Raw genomic sequence first — 18255 nt, forward strand, 5'->3', positions numbered from 1 at the left:
AAACGCTCCTGTCTTAGCAGTAACCGTGCTTAGGCGCTAACAGCATGGTCGTCCGTTTTGCAGACGCACAGCTGCTGGCCGGCGTGGCACACCTGCCCAGGCAGTGGCGTCCGACACCCTCGCGGCCCAACTTTGCGAAACCATTGCCACCCGGTTTCTGACGCTCATGCCAAGTGTCCACAACCCGAGCCTGAGAGTCCCGGGCGCGGCGAGCACAGTGTCCGCCGGGACACTAACCAGGCCACACTCCCGACCGTGTCCACCGCCGGAGGGACGCCAACAAAAGCCGGAGCCAGAGGAAAGCATGCAAAGGGCCAGAAAACCAGGGCGTAGCTGCCAGAAGGAGCAAAGCCGACACACGGAGGGGAAAGGGGCCGGGCTCCCCACAATCTCCACGCCGGCCCCTTCTCGCACCTCGGCCAGCGCGCCGACCAGCACGCCCGCGGCCGCCCGCACCCTCACTCACCTCCACAGGAGTCGCCACACATCCTGTTGCCCCATGGCTGAAACACAACAAACCTACAAACCCGCAAACTTGGTCTCCTTAGAGCCGCCCACGGCTGCCAGGTGCTATCCGGCACCTCCCCGGACACCGAGGGCAAGTCCTCCGGCAGGCCAGAGCGGCCCGAGGCAGCTTTTCCGGTACGCGGCGCTGAAGGGCGGGACAAAAACAAGGACTGGAGGAAATGACGTAAGGGCGGTGCCGTTGGGGGCGGAGTAAAGCCGGAGGCGGGGCCAGGGCCTAGCGGGAAGGCTAGGGCAGGTGCACCTGTGAGGATTAGCAGGCAAAGAGACCGCCCTCTAGAGGCTGTCGTGGGAAAAGTCCAGATGGTCGTCAAAGCTTGCCTGATGAATTAGCTTGCATGGATATGAAAGACTTTTCTGGCATTTTTAATAACTGTATTCAAAATATGGACTTAGTCATTCTCCTTGAAAATAAACACCAGGCATTACAGAGGCCCTTCCTAACCTCCAATTCCATTTTTAACCAGTTACGGGACTGACATCAGCCTCGGGCACCACGCATTGAGTAAACATGAATGTCCCACATGACCCATCATGCTCCTCTGGATACAGCGTGAACTTTACTGTTAGCCAGAGATACCTGTCCTCCTTGTCCCATTAGCTTTCTGTGCTCGCAAGCTGTGTCTCCCACAGGCTCAGAAGGTCCCTCTGTTCCTGCTGTCATACTTTGCCATTAACTAAGGGACCTGGAATTTGCCCTTTGCTTTAGGCCTACACATTATATAATCAGTTAAGCTCCTGGTTTAGTGACCTTGGGCAAATCATCTAACTCCTCTGAGTCTCCACTTTCTCTACTGAAAGTGAGTGTGGTGCTGAATACAGACTGGAAGAGCTTGCAAAGATCAAATGAAATGTGGACAGGAAGGTGTGTATAAATGACTTGGGAATTCCTAGGCATTCCAGAACTGTCAGCTATCCCATTACCTCTTGCCAAGCCATCCTCTTGGTTTCTAAATTCTTTTAAGTCTTCCAGCTCAGAAATCTGCTATTCCTTTTTATAATACTTTTTCCAGGACAAGTATGATGGCATAGCAAGCTAGTCCTCTGTCTGCACCACAGGAATCTCATATCAACACCTATTCAAGTGCCAGCTACTCCATTTCCAACCCAGCTTGCTGCTAATGTCCTGGGAAAGCAGCAGAGGATGGCCCAAGGCTTTCGGCCCTGAACCCATGTGGGATACCCACAAAGAGCTCCTGGCTCCCCACTTCACAGTGGCCCAGCTCTGACTGCTACAGCCATTTGAGGAGTGAACTAGAAAATGGAAGATCTTTCTGTGCAATTCTGAATTTCAAATAAAATAAATAAATCTTTATTTAAAAATTAAAACAATAAAATTCTGTTTTAGAGCTTTTGACATATTTGGCAAAATTATAATAATTTTTAAGTGAACCCCTATATACATAACCACCTAGATTCTATTAGATTAACAATTTATCTTGCCTCGTCATCTATCCCTTTCTCCAACAAATGTTATTTGTACATGCATTTCAAAGTTCATTACAAGTACTCATGTACACCCCAAAAATAATCAGTGCGCATGTTATGGTCTACCATTAGATGTTTGTTTACATTTTTCATTTTAGAAAAATTAATATATAATGAAGTGTATATATTTTAAGCACACAGTCACTAAATTTGACAAATATATACACCTGTATAACCAAAACTTCTGACATAAGCCAATGCCATCATCCCAAAATGCTTCCTTTGCTATTCCCTGTCCCATTTTTCTTTTTCAAGATTTATTTATTTTTATTGTAAGGGCATATTTACAGAGAGAAGGTGAGACAAAGACCGATCTGCTAGTTCACTCCCCAGGTGGAAGTAACAGCCAGAGCTGACCTGATCTGACGCCAGGAGCTTCTTCAAGGTCTCCTACACAGGTGAAGGGTCCCAAGGATTTGGGCAGATCCCTACTGCTTTCCCAGGCCACAAGCAGGGAGCTGGATGCGAAGTAGAGCAACTGGGACACAAACCAGTGCCCATGTGGAATTCCCGTGCATGCAAAGGGAGGATTTAGCCACTAGGCTATTGCGCCAGGCCTCCCCACATACTCCCCACCCCTGACGTCCATTATTTATCTTATACTGTAGAGGCACCCACACTTCCAGTTTCCTTCTAAAACAGGCGAATTTCCCAGTTTCTAGAACATTACATATTTTGGGGGTACACGATCTCTCACCGTGCAAAGTGGTCAGCGTTGTCATGTAGTCAGTAGTGTATTTCTTTTTATTGCCAAGTAGTATTTTACCTTATGAATACATCGCAGTTTGCTGATCCAGCCTCCTTTTGACAGACACCTGGACTGCTTCCAGTTTGGGGCTATTGCAAACAAAGCTGCCATATAAACATTCTTGTGTAAATCTTTTATAGACATATGTTTTCTTTTCTCTTGGATAAATATCTCTAAGTAGGGTTGCTGGTTGATAAATTAGGTCTATGCTTCATTTTGTAGGAAACAGCCAGAACTTTTCCAGGCATTCATTTCATTTTGGACAAGAGTGCTGGTGACAGGCAACCCATGAAATGAAAAATATAAATATATGTAAGTGATGTATTTGATATGGGGATTACTGGAATTGGTAAATAACTATTACATTTAAAATAATACAATTTGAAAATGGGAAACATATTTTAACATGTGTATTCTCCATAAGATATACATGTATATTATCCATAAGATACATCTTTACCACATTTGCTAACTGTTTTTATCATTTTCTGAACTCAGCAAAATACTATGGTTAGCCGAGAATGCCCTTTTTTGAGCTATGGACTGGCCACCTTGAATCAAAGGAGAATGAGAACTAACCATGTTTGGATACTGGGGATGTTTGTGGGTTTCAAGTGAGTCTAGCAGGCAGAGATGGCTTATTTCTCAGATCATCAACTGCTTTCCACACTTAAGAGTACTAATTGCAGGAATAGTTGACACAGAGAGAAATTTTAGTAAAACTGGAAAATTTAAAAACAGGGATGGTTTATGCTTGGAAAAAAATATACAAACATAGTTTAAGCACACTAGCAGGATTCATATCCGAGATGTTACAAGTGGCCACTCTTAGAGGCCCTTGAGAAGAATGAGTGACTTACTGCTTCTCTATATTTCCTGTTGTTTTGCTTGAGAATAGTTGTTTTGTAACAAACACAAAAGTGGTGTTTTAGGAAACATATACAAAGGAGCCGGAGGGCAGCATTATACAAAATCAACTGTATTTTTCTTTTATAGATAATTCTGGAAAGAACTTTTGGACCACAAGTTTTCTTGACTACACACACTGTCTTCTAAGAGTTGCCACCAGGGGGTGAGTGTATCACACCAAAGAGGACTGAAATGCTTAAACTTTTCCTTCAAACAGTCCCTCCAAGTCAGATTTCTTAAAACTTTAATATGCTGTTTCATTTTGATATATGGGAAACACATATATACACATAATAATGAAAATAAAAATACATACATCATCTACAACATTTGATTTAACATTAACATTAAAGACATACCGTATTTTCAAAGAACATAAGCCTTAGTGCATAAGAGTGTAATGTGTAATTTCTAAATTTCTAATATGAAATGCCAACATCATTCTTTTAAAATATGTATTTATAAAGTTTTGAAAACCCCAGTCTAGCAATAGAAACTTAAAATTCCTTTTAAATATTCTTAAGTTAGTAAATGAGTAAACTGACCTATCAACTTTTGTAACTTGATTGATAAATACTCTGACATTGGCCAGTTCCACAAAAAACTAGTCAAGAAGATCCTCTGTAATAATGACGGTTATTAACCCTCCTCTAGGTTTCCCTACACTTATTTACATTGTGAATATGCCGCAATAACAATACGGATGTGCATAAAATTATTCATTGAGAGTATTGCTTGCTGCGATTAGCATTAGGTTCTTTAATATGTGGTATTTCTTTTAGAAAGGAAAACTAAAATCAAATGAGTGCTGAAATAGAGGGTTGTCCACTCATATGGGAAAACATTGATTTCCTTGTTTGAATCTCTTTTATGTTATTTTGATATTTGGTTGGCCGAGGCTTTCTGCTATTCTGGATATTATATTCTTCATCTCTGCAGAAGATAAAAGAATATTTAAGGAAAGAGAAAAGCAAAATATCATTTTGTTCTCTGCGATTCAGTTACTGTGTTTTCAAACTCTTGCCTCCAAATCCTAAATTAATGGGGAAAAAATGACTCAACCTAGAGAATAGTGGTGTAATTAACTTAGATATATATAATTTCTGCCTGTATTTAGAAGCAAAACAGTCACTTAGAGCAAAATGACAGTGGAAGGCAGGATGGCCATGTTTGCCGTGTTTTTAGGATTCCACATAGCAACAGGCATTTGGCCTCACAGTTATGACACCTCCATCCAAATTGGAGTGACTGGGTTCAATACCTGCTTTCCACCTGCTGCTCCTGACCCCAGCTTCCTGCTGTGGGGGACCCGGAAGATGGCCATAATGACTTAAAGACACCGGGCTTCAGGACCCACAGGGATACCTAGATTGAGTCCTTGGCTTCCAGATTTGACCCCAATCTAGCTCTCCTTCCTGAGTGTACTCAGAGACTGAACCAACAGATGGGAGTACTTTCTCACACACTCTCCAACCAACACACACACAAAGCATATTAAAAGTGGACAACGTAACAAGTGATTGGTAGCCAATAAAAGATTTATGGTAAATGGGAGCCTCAAGCCTTTTTACAAGCTTTAAGCTCTAAAGCTCTGACTTCAACAATGGTGACAAATAATGACAGAGGCTGCTGGTATGATGTTCTATTAGACTCTGCGATACGCATAGGCAGAGAGAAAGCCTCTACCTTCATCCGTGAGATGACACTAAAGAATTGGACAGTGGAGACCAGAGAGCTCAGTGGAGAAGTATGCAATGACTAGGGAATAGCTTCCGTTTCCTTATCCGGGGACCAAACATTGGTCTGCAACTTCCATTTGGCCCATCAGTTTTTGCACAAACACCTAATGTTGCTGCTTCCAAGATAAAATTAAACCATATAATAATATATTTAGATTTTCTTCACAGTCTTTGTGGAAAGAGTGAAGGGGGGGGAAATATATATAAAGAGAAGAGGTAGAACGGAGACCAGTGGCACAATGGATAATGCATCTCATGACAGATCAGAAGAAGAGAGGAAATGTGAATGATGAAACAAGCGATGTGACAGCATTTCACCTAGTGGGGAAGGTTGAGATGCCCAGGGCTCATACTTGAGTACCAGGGTTAACTACTCAGCTCTGACTGCTGACTCCAACTTCCTGCTAACACAGACCCTGCAAGGTGGCAGCTCTGTCTCAAGGACCGGGTTTCTTCCTGCCACTCCTATGGGAGACTTGGACTGAGTTTTCAGCTCCTGGCTTCGTCCTGGCTAGGAGCCAGTGCAGACACTCGGGGAGTAATCCGGTGGAGAGGGGCTCTCTTTTCTATCTCTCTGCCTCTCAAATACAATTTTAAAATTTAGAGTTGGAGCTGGTATCGTGGTGAAGCAGTCTAGCCTCTACCTGCAATGCCAGCATCCCATATGGGCACTGGTTCTTCTCCCAGCTGCTCCACTTCCTATCCAGCTCCCTGCTTATGGCCTGGGAAAGCAGCAGAGGATGACATAAGTTCTTGGGCCCCTGCACCCGTGTGGCAGACCTGGAAGAAGCTCCTGGCTCCCAGCTTTGACCAGCCCAGATGTGACTGTTGCAGCTATTTGGGGAGTGAACCAGTGGATAGACGATCTCTTTCCCTCTCTCTGTAACTCTGGCTTTCAAATAAAATAAAAATAAGTTGCATATATTTATATATACATATATGTATGTATTACATATACTTGCTTTAACAAAACTGAGACATAAACCAACGCCATCACCCTAGAATGTGTCCTCTTGCCATTTCCCACTTATTCTTTCCTTCTGTTTCAGTAACTGTCTCTCCAATAAAAATAAAAAATCTTTTTTAAAAATTATAGTAACAGGCATCAAGTGTATGTCCTTTTTAATTTGGGGATTTGTGGACACTGTAGTCACAGTAAACAAGCATCTCAATGTTTAAACCATTTAAAAAGAGACTTGTGGATGGAAGCATAATGGAAATAAATACGTCCATAGTAGAAACAGAGAGGAGTATGTCCCTTTGCATGCAATACAAGGATGGACTCTCAGTGAAATGACAGATAATCTCCTACATTGGTGGGAGACACCTCAATGATAGTGTAATGAGCTTCTGAGGGTATAAGACGCCTATTGTAAGACTGGAGGGGAGAACAATGGGGGGCTGGGGGAGGGGAAACCCTGATGCCTATTAAACTGTCATAATGTAAAAAAATAATTTTAAAAAGGAGACTTCTGAAAGCACTTAGGATCCAACATTGAATATGTGAAGGCATTTTAAGAATTTATTTATAAGTTGTGAGGCATTAGGAGTAACAGTTCAACCCCATGTGCTCAAATATATTTAATGAGCCCCATATTATATCATAATGAGGCATTTTGATAGCATAGGAAAAAATTACTTAACCAATTAAAAAGACAATAAAAACCAGTATGTAAGAGACCTACTTCTTGTCTCTTCTTGTCCCTATACCATCTTTTTGGCTTAAGATTTTGCCAGAATGGTTTGGTAACATGAGGTATGGAGGAGCTACATGGGTGTGGCTTAGGAAAGGAATTTGATTTTGTATGTGAAACATGTTAAAGTCACTCTTAAAGATCTATTCAAATGCTTCAGAAATTTAGTGCTTTTTAATGCCCTACTGCCTATGAAACCAATTTGATTTCCATTCTTGCCACAAAACGTTGAAGCTAACTTGTTTACAAGACTAAAAATAAAGGTAGGAAGAAGGATTTGAAAGCAAAATATACAAAAGGAATAAACTAACAAGCTAGGAATAGCCAAGATAGCCAAGTACGCAATATCTAATTTTACAAACTAAACCACATCAAACAGGGTCTAATGTAAGTTGTTTTTAGAATTGTCTGTCCATGGAAAACTAAAGTAAACCAGAAAAGATCCAGGAAGGCTGAAGAATGGAAGGAAATGACTCATTGATAATACACTTCATTCAGTCCATAACCTTTGTACTGAAGGGCTGAGAGTTCGACACCTAATTGCCACAGACCCGGCTTCAGGGTTCATTGAACCGAGGAATGTTGAGATGGAGCCCGGGCAAACGCAAGCCAGTGTCCCCTGGATTTTTTACTCTCCTGATCCCAGCTTTTAATTCCTTTGAGACAGGCAGGAGCTCAAAGCCCAGGGAGTCACAAACAGCAAAGACTTGATACTCAGTCAGTCTTGTATCTGAGAATATATTTAGTGACACATCTGTAAAAGGGATAAGTGAGAAAAAGACAACTTCCATTTTATGAGGTTTTACATAAAATTGTGTATGTGAGTATATGCAAGGTATTATAGAATGAGGAGAAATACTCAAGACCGAGCAAAAACTCTAGAGAGAAGCCTCAAAAATGATATACTGGGAAGTAGCTTAAAGTGTATTCAGACTTGCTATGACTTGTTCTAGATATTGTTTTTGATATCTCAGCTACTTGAAGATGTCAATATCACATCGACTCCTGTAGCTTTATCAAGTTTGATAATCTTGCACTGTGCCTTAAGGAAAACTCAGAGTTCTCAATATTCTATCATGAATATTTATAATTCCACCCCTAAATCCTTAAAAAATCATGAATGTATTTTATATTCATGAGAATTATTTGATCTCTTCTGAGACAGCTAAAAATAGTTTCTATTAATTAATGACTTATACAGGGAGTGCAGGATAATATTGTGCAATATGGTTCTAAGAGTCTCAGAGTGAAAACAATTCAGTTCTGGGCTTTGTTGTGGGGAACCTCACATTTCAAAACTACCTACTATTTCTTGGTCAAGACATTTTTATATATGCCCAACAAAAGAGATTCAGAAGGAAAATCTGTGAAACTTGTTCTCATGTAGTGATTTCAGCAGCTAAGTTCAAATTCTGAGATATGACAGTAGCAATCACACAATGTTGCTACGTGTCACACTAACCAGCAACTAAAATGTTGGCTTGATGTGACTTACCTAACTGAATAAAGGATGTGACTGATATGCAAAGGCTAAGGGTAGCCTTTTGACACCACTGCTGTTGACCTTTATTCTACACGCCTTCACTAAGCAATGAAGGTTCAAGCAATATTCAAAGACATGGTTCAGTGCTCATTTATGATGATCAAGCAATGTCTCACAAAGCAATATGTTCAGTCATGTTTGTAAAGGCAGTACACACACACACACACACACACACCCCATTGGAAACTTATATTCCCCAAACTGTTAAGTTATAGTATCTGGTATAGATTTTGTTTTCTTTATACTTTTCCGCTGTCTTGATGTTTTCACAGACTATTCTTTACAATGCATTGATTTTCTAACCAGAAAACAGTCACTTGAAATAGGAAATGAATTTCATCTTAAATAAAGAATATTTGAAAAAAGCAAACATATACATATATAATTTTATTTATTTGAAAGTCAAGCAATAAAGAGATGGGAGAGGAAAGAGAAAGAAGGAAAGGAGGGGAGAAAGAGAAAAGAAGAAGGAAGGGGGGAGAGAGAGAAGGAAGAAAGGGAAGAGGGAAGAGAAAAAAACCTGTTGAGCTGGCTCAGGCTAAAGTCAAGACCCAGCACTTTATTTTGGGTCTTCCTCACAGTTGGCAGAAGCTCGGATATTTGAGCCATCAACTGCTTTCTTCCCAGGTACATTAGCAGAAAGCTGATTGTAAGGTAAATGACCTAGACTCAAACCAGCACTGCAGTATGGGATGCTGGCATTGCACGCAGGGGTTGAACCCATTGCGCCACAATGTGGCTCCCAATCACAGACCTTTTGAAACCCCTTATATATACATTTGCATGATTTCCAGAAGATCATATGAAAGAACTTCAAAAAGTTTGGGGACAAATGACATTAAAACATAAAAATAAACGGAAAACTTATTTGTCAATACAGGCTCCATCAAGTCCCGAACACTTCTGTCCATGAGACCAATCATTTAATCTGTCCTTAAATAATTGAAGTCCTGGGGTTGGCACTGTGGCATTGTAGGTACAATGCTGCCTGAATTCAATATGAGCACTGGTTTCCAAATTCTGGCTGCTCAACTTTCAATCTAGCTTCTTGCTAATACTCAAGGAAAACTACAGAGGAGCAGTGGCTAGCCCAAGTCCATGAACCTCTGCACCCAAATGGGAAACCCAGAAAAAGCTATTGGTTCCTGGCTTCCAACCAGCCCAGCTCTGGCTGTTGTGGCCGTATGGGGAGTGAAATAGCAGGTGGAAAATATTTTTTTCATCTCCCTCTCTCTCCAACTCTGCCTTTCAAATACATTTTTAAAAATCGAAGTCCTTGGGCTCAGCACTAAAGCATAGTGGATAAGATCCTCGCCTTTCATGCCCGGGATCCTATATGGGCGCCAGTTCTAATCCCAGAAGCTCCACTTCCCATCCAGCTCCCTGTTTGTGGCCTGGGAAAGCAGTTGAGGACGGCTCAAAGCTTTGGGACCCTGCACCAGCGTGGGAGACCCAGAAAAAGCTCCTGGCTCCTGGCTTTGGATTGGCTCAGCTCCAGCTGTTGTGGCCGCTTAGGGAGTGAACCATTGGATGGACAATCATCCTCTCTGTCTCTCCTCCTCTCTGTATATCTGACTCTCCAATAAAAATAAATACATCTTAAAAAAAATCAAAGTCCTTGGGGGTTTAACTATGACAATTTAGTCTTCTTTGTGTGACTGACCGAAGAAAAATGGTGTTTTTAAGGGCTTTAGAAGATTAGGAAATAAAAATAAGCAGCCACATTAGTACTGTCAGGTGGATGCCATTGAAATTCTGGCTGATCCTTCTTTGGTTTCTAAGCATGATGATCGGGTTGACACATGACTGTGTTACATGTGCCTCCCTCCAAACCTTGTTGCAATGTTAACACATTACTCATCTGATGTGACAATAAAAAAATCTGGCAAAATTGTCATTGTTTGATAAGAGGAATGAAGAGCATTGTCATTGTAGGGAAGGGCTTTCTGGGTTAGGCTTCCTGCTAAAATTCTGACTAACTGTCTCAAACACTCTGCTAAGAAGCACATCATTAGAAAATCACTATGCAAAATGTCTTCTACATATCACTACGCAAAATGTCTTCTACATACCCAAAAATTATCACCATGACATTTACTTTTTTTTTTTTGAAGATTTATTCATTTTTATTACAGGCAGATATACAGAGAGGAGGAGAGACAGAGAGGAAGATCTTCCATCCGATGATTCACTCCCCAAGTGAGCCGCAATGGGCCGATGCGCGCCGATCTGGCGCCCATACGGGATCCCAGGGCTTTCAAGGACTTTAGCCGCTAGGCCACGCCGCTGGGCCCGACATTTACTTTTTAAAAAATGATTTGTGGACCCGGCACAGTAGCCTAATGGCTAAAGTCCTTGTCTTGCATGTGCCGGGATCCCAAATGGGCGCCAGTTCTAATCCCAGCAGGCCCGTTTCCCATCCAGCTCCCTGCTTGTGGCCTGGGAAAGCAGTGGAGGACAGCCCAAAGCCTTGGGACTCTGTACTCACATAGGAGACCTGGAAGAAGCTCCTGATTCCTGGCTTCAGTTCAGCTCAGTTCTAGCTGTTGTGGCCACTTGGGGAGTGAACCAGAAAATGGAAGATCTCTTTGTGTCTCTCCTTCTCTCTGTATATCTGACTTTCCAGTAAAAATAAATATATTTTAAAAAAAAGATTTGTTTTACCTATTTGAAAGGCAGAGTTAAGAGAAAGAGAAACAGACAAAAGGATTTTCCATCCACTGGTTCACCCCCCAAGGGGCTGCAATGGCTAGAGCAGGGTACTGGAGTCAGGAGCTTCTTCTGGGTCTCCTACATGGCTGCAGGGGTCCAAGTAGCTGGACCATTCTGCACAGCTTTCCCAGTTTCTTTAGCAGGAAGCTGTAGCATAAGTGAGAAGGCAGGACTTGAACCTGCACCCAGATGGTTTGTAAGCATTGCAGACAGTGGCAGCTTAAGCTGCAGTAGCTCTGGCCTCAACATTGTCCTTTAACTGATATACTTTTGCTTTGACTGGGCTACTTTTAACTCTTGATAGCTAGGAAGCTTCAGGATGATATTGGTGAAGCCAGGTTTCATCTCCTGCTACAATCCCTTAAAGAAGTATTTTTTCATCAGGATCTTGACTGTACTTGATTAAATTTCCATCGAAAGTTCTACTCTTATCCGCAGCTGATCTGGGCACAACAATTTTATCAGACAAAGTTGTTCTGCTCTGTTAACGATAACTATGGGAAGCTGAACCAGTGCAGATCCGTATGGTATGCTCCATTAGGACACAAAATTAATGTTTCCTTACAAATGTATGTGGACAGTCTTCCATTGTGGGCTTCATTTTCATCATCTTCTAGTCCTTTGTTACAATGAGTTATCTTTTTGTGAACCAGCTGTTTCTCTGAGGGTGTGGTCTCCCTAAACATTTTGTCAAGCATCAATAGCTTCACCATTTTTCTCAGGCATCACCATCTGATGTGCATTCTTGCTGTACTGTAGGCAGAATTCAATGTTTCTCTGATGGAGCCCCTCTAAGCTGATACCTTATCGTGCTTAGTGCCTCAAACTGGACCCTGTTCAGACATGCTACAGTGCATCAGTACGAGCTTATTTTTGTGCCAAATATTTTTGAAGTTTACGTGAAGATTTTCATGATAAACATGTTCTGTGAGCTTTTTGAAGACTTCAGGCATAAGGAGTTTATATGTATTGCTTGAATAGGGAAATTATCAAACATGAAAAGATGACTTTAAAAGAAAGCAGTTGAGGAGGAGTAGGGGAAATATAAGTAGATGACAGATTTGGCGCAATTCTTTCACTAATAATAGAACTGCACTTCAAACAAGGAGGGGGGTCCAGTGCTGTGGCATATCAGATCAAGGTGCAACCTGCGATGCTCACATCCCCTTTAGGAACAGGTTCTGGTCCTGTCTACTCCACTTTCAATCCAGCTCTCTGCTTATACACCTGGGAAAGTAGAAAATGATGGCCCATGTGCTCGGACCTCTGCTGCCCATGTGGGAGACGTGGATGAAACTCATGATTTCTGGTTTTGGTCTGGCCCAGCCCTGGCCATTACATCCATTTTTGGAATGAATTAGCAGATGAAATAACTCTCTCTCTCTCTGTGTGTATCTATCTATCTCTTTCTCTCTCTGCAGCTCTGCCTTTAAAATAATGAATAAAATAAAAACTAGGATGGGAAGTTAGAGTTTTTATGGGGAAGACATAAGTGACATGGTTGTGAAGAGTTCCTAGAAAGGCAATGGGGAAAATCATATTGTGACTATGTAATTCTAGGAGTGTGGCCTAAAGAACGCAAGGAATACTTGATATTTATCAAGAGTGTAGCTTCCAGATTCTGACACTCTCCAAATCTGTTTTCATGTTGTGTAAAGATCCCTGGGCTCTGGCAGAGCTGTTCCTAAAACATTTTCAGTATAGGAAGAGGAAGCCTAGCAGGTAAGATGCCATTTGAGATGTCCATGTCCCATAACTGAGCACCTAGGTTGGGCATCCCCGCTCTACTCCCTGGTCTAGCTTCGTGCTACCATGCCCCCTGGATGGCAGGGAGGGAAGGGTTCAATTAGTTGTGTCCTTGCCACGCTTGTGAGAGACCCAGACTGAGTTCCTGGCTTCTGTCTTTTACCTGGCTGAGTCCCAGCTGTTGCAAGCAGCAGAGAATGGTCCTCTGTCTGTCTCTGCTTTTTAGATAGATAGATAGATAGATAGATAGATAGATAGATAGATAGATAGATAGAAGTTCTTCCCAAGCATACCCCAACCACAGCAATTTGACTTTTACTTAATCTATATATTGGATTCCATGTAGCATTTTTTTATTCAAGACTCCACTGAAAAAAATCAACATTTGAACACATCTGGCCTATAATTTCTTCAGCTAAATGCAATGGAATTTCACTACTCCCAAACTTTGGGAGAACTGGGGAGCAATGGTCAGTGCTACATTCCCACAGTCTGGCTTCGCAGTAGTTACTCAAATTCCTGCTCAGGAAACATGTAAATCACTCCGTAATTACCTTGCACATGGAAGCTCGGGTGTCAATCCTGAAACTCTCCAGGGCCTGCTGCAATATAAAGAGTAAAAGATGTGTGTTCTTTGATGATCCACAGTGCTCCTTAATCCATCAGTCTGTCATAACAGGAACCAAGTTCCACTCAGATGTTTCAAACCAAGAGATTTTGTGGAAGAGACTGTGTACATAAGCTAGGGCTAGGGTTTGGGTTGGATGAAGGGAAAGAACAGGACCATGCAGGTGGTCAGGCCCTTAGAGCAGAGGAAGCATGACAAAGCTTGGAGGAACAAAGAGAGTTGGGGGGGACAGGGTAAACAAGTTGGCAGAACCTGGCTGAAGCTGGAGGGGCCGCCTATGTAGGAGTCTTGAAGGGACAAAGTCATTGTCAGAACTCAGCCAGAAGCAGGAAAAGAAGTGGGAAAAAAAAAAACACTCCAATTTTCCCTTTCCCAGTCCCCAGTGTGCTGGCATGGGCCATGGGTCAAGGCCAGCTGGCGAGAGAGCAGGAGGGAACTGGTTATGAAAGTTTGCCCTTCTAGGGCTGTCTAGCAGAGACAGGCAGCTATGGATCTGGCAAAAGGCAAATAGAGGACGCCTTGCCCACAGAACCAGAGGAATATTGGGAACTCGGGTGCCCCGTGGCAGGGGAAAGATAGCTAAGTGATGGTATTAGCCACTTTGTGAGTGAGTAAACAGTAGTGTTCAAAAAGACCTTTGTAGAATCACAAAGCAACTCGTGTCCACCTGGAGTAAGGGAGTCGGGGAAGATCTTCTGAAGTTGAAGTGCTTTGTTGTTTTTTTAGGTTTTTGCATGTGACAAAAATCAGGGATATTCGGTGTAAGAAATGCATATACTCACACACACACACACACACATACACACAACAAAAGATAAACCCCAAATGGTGGATCTACAGTCCCCTGCTCCTGCCATCCCAGGTCACTATAGACATCTTACTGGGTGTCTATCTCTTTGGATCATTTTCTACACATATGTGGATATATACACATGAGTAGGTTGTATTTGGGATCACATCACAGCTCTGCCCTTGTAAACTTATTTTCTACTTAATACATAATACATACTGTAGTATTCAATAAATACCAGTGATTTTTTTTTAAAGGGTGTCCTTGTATTTGGTTGTAACTAACTTCTATTCTCATTTAGTTTGGTTTCTCTTTTGGCCACTGCCAAAAGGCCCAGTGACGTACTTTGGTGTGGCGTACTTTTTGCAAACATTACTGTCCTCTGACCACTTTTAGGGCCACTGGTTGTTTTTGTGCAGTTCTCAAGTTAAGAGTTTCAGCGTGGTTAAATATAATGTTTTTAAGCATCCACAGCAAAGGGAAGAGAAAAAAGCAACAGCTATTATGTGGCTTTCAAACCCTCAAGTATTAACAGAAAATGTTTGTTGACCACTGTAACAAAGCATGTCTGTGTTATAAATTCCCAGAAATGTAATTTTTGAGCCAAAGGGTGTGAGCATTTTTGAAGGCTTTTTTCTTTTCTTTTCTTTTCTTTTTTTTTTTTTTTTTTTAATTTTCTGCTAAATCTAGAATCTAAGCCAGTAATGCCTGAGGTGGGACATTTGTCACATATCCTGCTGGCCCAGATCACTACTAGCTCTGTGTATTATTTTGTTCCAAGTAATTGATGTTGTGCTGTTGTTTTAAATATCACTTCAGTCAAAAATATGTCTGGCCATTTATAGTTTTCTTTTTTTTTCATACATATGACTTGGCTGATTTACATTTTTGTACTGTGTTTTGGAATAGAACATTGTTATTGTCTTTGTAAGATCTCTGCATTACAGAGTGCCTGGTGTGATAGCTCGATTGGTTAATCCTTCACCTCCAAGAACCAGGAGCCCATATGGATACCAGTTTGTGTCCTGGCTGCTCCACTTCCCATCAACTCCCTGCTTATGGCTTGGGAAAGCAGTGGAAGCCTTGGGACCCTGAACATGCATGACAGACCAGGAAGAAGCTCCTGGGTCCTGCTTTGGATCGGCTTAGCTCTAGTTGCTGTGGCCATTTGGAGAGTGAAGCAGTAGTGGATGGAAGAAAAGAAAAAGGTCTCTCCATTAACAAGACCTCCAATCTTTCATGGATGTCATTATTTTTTTAATCATTTTCACTTGTCTTCTCTTTTTAAGATTATTTATTTTTATTGGAAAGGCAGATTTACAGACAGAAAGACACACACAAAGAGATCTTCCATTTGCTGGTTCACTCCCCAAATGGTTACAACAGTCAGAGCTGAGCCAATTTGAAGCCAGGAACTAGATGTGGTTGTTTGTTTGTTTCCCACTGGGTGCAGTACTTTAGCCATCCTCTGGTGTTCTCTGAGGTTAGAAGCAGAATTGGATGGGAAGTGGTATAGCCAGGACATGAACCAGTGCCCGTATGGGATGCTGGCACGCCAGATGAGTATTACCCTATTGAACCACTGCACACTGGCACCTTCATTTGCCTTTTAATTTTATTCCATGGTTTTTATTTTTGTTTTGGTTTTGGTTACACAAAATAAATTAAGAACTCAGTAATCAAGTCTGACACTTTTCTTTTGTAATTTCACCTTTTGTTCTACACTTACTTTGAGATTAGAAGTGATTCATTTGAATTTTCTCTTTGTTCTGTTAAGACTTCAAACATTTTAAAATCTTTTAATCCCACTCAAATTGAGTTTTGAGAGAAATTTTCAAAGGATGAGTAGATAGAGTCAAGTTGCTAAGTTCAAATTTAGCCTTGCCACATAATACACACTTGAATAAGTTATTTAGCGTTGCCAAGTCTCAGTCATCTTGTTTCTGAAAGGTGCATAGCAGTAATAACTACCATAGGGTTGATGGAAAAAGAGCCAGCTGTAAAACACTTGCACAGGGCCTTTCATTATTATGATAGCAGTAACAAGTGACCTAAATAAAAGCAATCACAAGTCAGTATGCAAAGGTATGAGGCCAGTTTCTGCATTTAGCAAAGGAAAGCACTAGGGTGCCCTGGTATATAAAGCATGACCTGTAGGGCTGACAAATGGGAGGGACCTTGATCGCCACTCTCAGGAGCGTGATCTTGGAAATGACTAGAGGTTTGGAGCCAAGGAAGTCTTATTTTTAAAAAATATTAATTTTAAATTTTTTTTTAATTTGAAAGGCAGAGGGAAGGTTGGGGGGATAGAGGTAGGGGCAGGGAGAGAGAGAGAAAGAGTCTTCCATCTACTGGTTCATTCCCGAAATGGCCACACTGGCTGGAAGTGAGCCCATCCAAGGCCAGCAACCAGGTGCTTTCCCCAGGTTTCCTGCGAGGGTGAGGGCCCAACGACTTGAGTCATTCTCCATTGCCTTCTCAGGCCATAAACAGGGAGCTGGATCAGAAGTGATGCAGGTGGGACCAAAACTGTCCCAGGTGGGATGTGGGTGCTGCCTGAGAATGCACCTTATGGGGCCACCATACCAGCCCCACCACAGAAGGCTTTTAAACAAGCAGGAAAACCATGGAGTTGTGTTGATTCAGGATAATCTTCCAGATAGCAAAGTGGAAAATGGAGTGAATTCAAATCCCTTACCACCTACCTCTGCCCAAATTCCTATCCCCTTGGAAGCAAGTTCTTTTCTATTTCTTATGGTATACATCTCTTCACTCCTATAGATCCTGCTCAAATGATTTCTGATTTTTGCCACCATAAATATGACTTGGAGATTAATTCATTCATAGAGGAAATGGGATGACCCTGAGAGGATGAATCTGGGAGAGCATGTCCATGTGTCTGGTGGCTTGCTCTTTGATAAAGGCCAGGGAAGGCGGCTGGCACCCGAGAGAAGCGTCCCAAGCTTGAGGCCACATGTGCAGGTCCAGGCCCCCAACATGGGCCCCGCTGCAAAGACACCAAGTTTGAAGACTCCATTTCCTGGAGTGTGAGGACTCCGGTAGTGACCCAGGTTTCTGTCTGCTGAGGACCAAGCCTTGGCAACACAGCAAGCCCGTTGTGGATGAAGCGATTAAAACAAAAACAAAAACACCTGGAGATTAGCACTGTCAGAATTTGCCAACCGGGGACCAGGGAGTGAGATACAGGTGTGCAGCTGGGGCTCATCCCAGAGCTCCAGGTGGAAGAGCCTGTTTGCCCGCTGCAGAGGCGGCTCCTCCCTGGCATAGCCTGAATCTTTGTGGTGAGACTTTTCCCTGGCAGTGCCTGAAAGTGTGCCATTTCACAAGACCCACTGCTCTCACCAGCAGCACCAGCCTGCAGGGCCAGCCTGCGGCCCCTGCCCCTCAAAAGCTTTCAGGGTCCTTGAAAACACCCACTCTCACCCTCCCCATCCATTCCTCTTACATGGGATGCAACACCATCCTGAAGGTATATCGAGGGCCCCGGCTGGCTGTTGAGGCTGAAGCCACTCACATGAAGAGCTTCCTGTCTGGGTGGCCCTGTCACACCTTATAAGGTCAGCGCCCAGGAGATACCGGTTAGCACAACAGCCAGCACCCTTGACATTTCTATCAGAACAATGGGCCGGGCAGGAAGTGCACCGTAGCCACTTTCCTGCCTGTCAAAGACAGAAGCCCCCAAACAGCGCTGAGAAAGTGGGGCAGGAAGACA

The 18255-nt window shown here is 42.5% G+C and overlaps 1 protein-coding gene and 1 non-coding gene across 2 annotated transcripts in view; one reads left to right on the forward strand and one right to left on the reverse strand.

Moving 5' to 3' along the window:
- Positions 1-645, reverse strand: part of HIBCH (3-hydroxyisobutyryl-CoA hydrolase) — a 75845-nt gene extending 75200 nt beyond the window's left edge. The window contains exon 1 of the mRNA XM_012931528.2: positions 467-645. Within this exon, the coding sequence (XP_012786982.2) occupies positions 467-501 (35 nt within the window). The 5' untranslated portion in view covers positions 502-645. The remainder of the gene's footprint in view (positions 1-466) is intronic.
- A 9763-nt stretch (positions 646-10408) lies between these two features.
- Positions 10409-10513, forward strand: LOC118757973 (small nucleolar RNA U13). The gene has a single exon (XR_004995474.2). It is a non-coding gene; the product is annotated as a small nucleolar RNA U13 (small nucleolar RNA).
- Positions 10514-18255: the final 7742 nt, after the last annotated feature.

The sequence above is a fragment of the Ochotona princeps genome, chromosome 5 (assembly GCF_030435755.1).
Source record: "Ochotona princeps isolate mOchPri1 chromosome 5, mOchPri1.hap1, whole genome shotgun sequence".
NCBI classification, from domain to species: Eukaryota; Metazoa; Chordata; class Mammalia; order Lagomorpha; family Ochotonidae; genus Ochotona; species Ochotona princeps.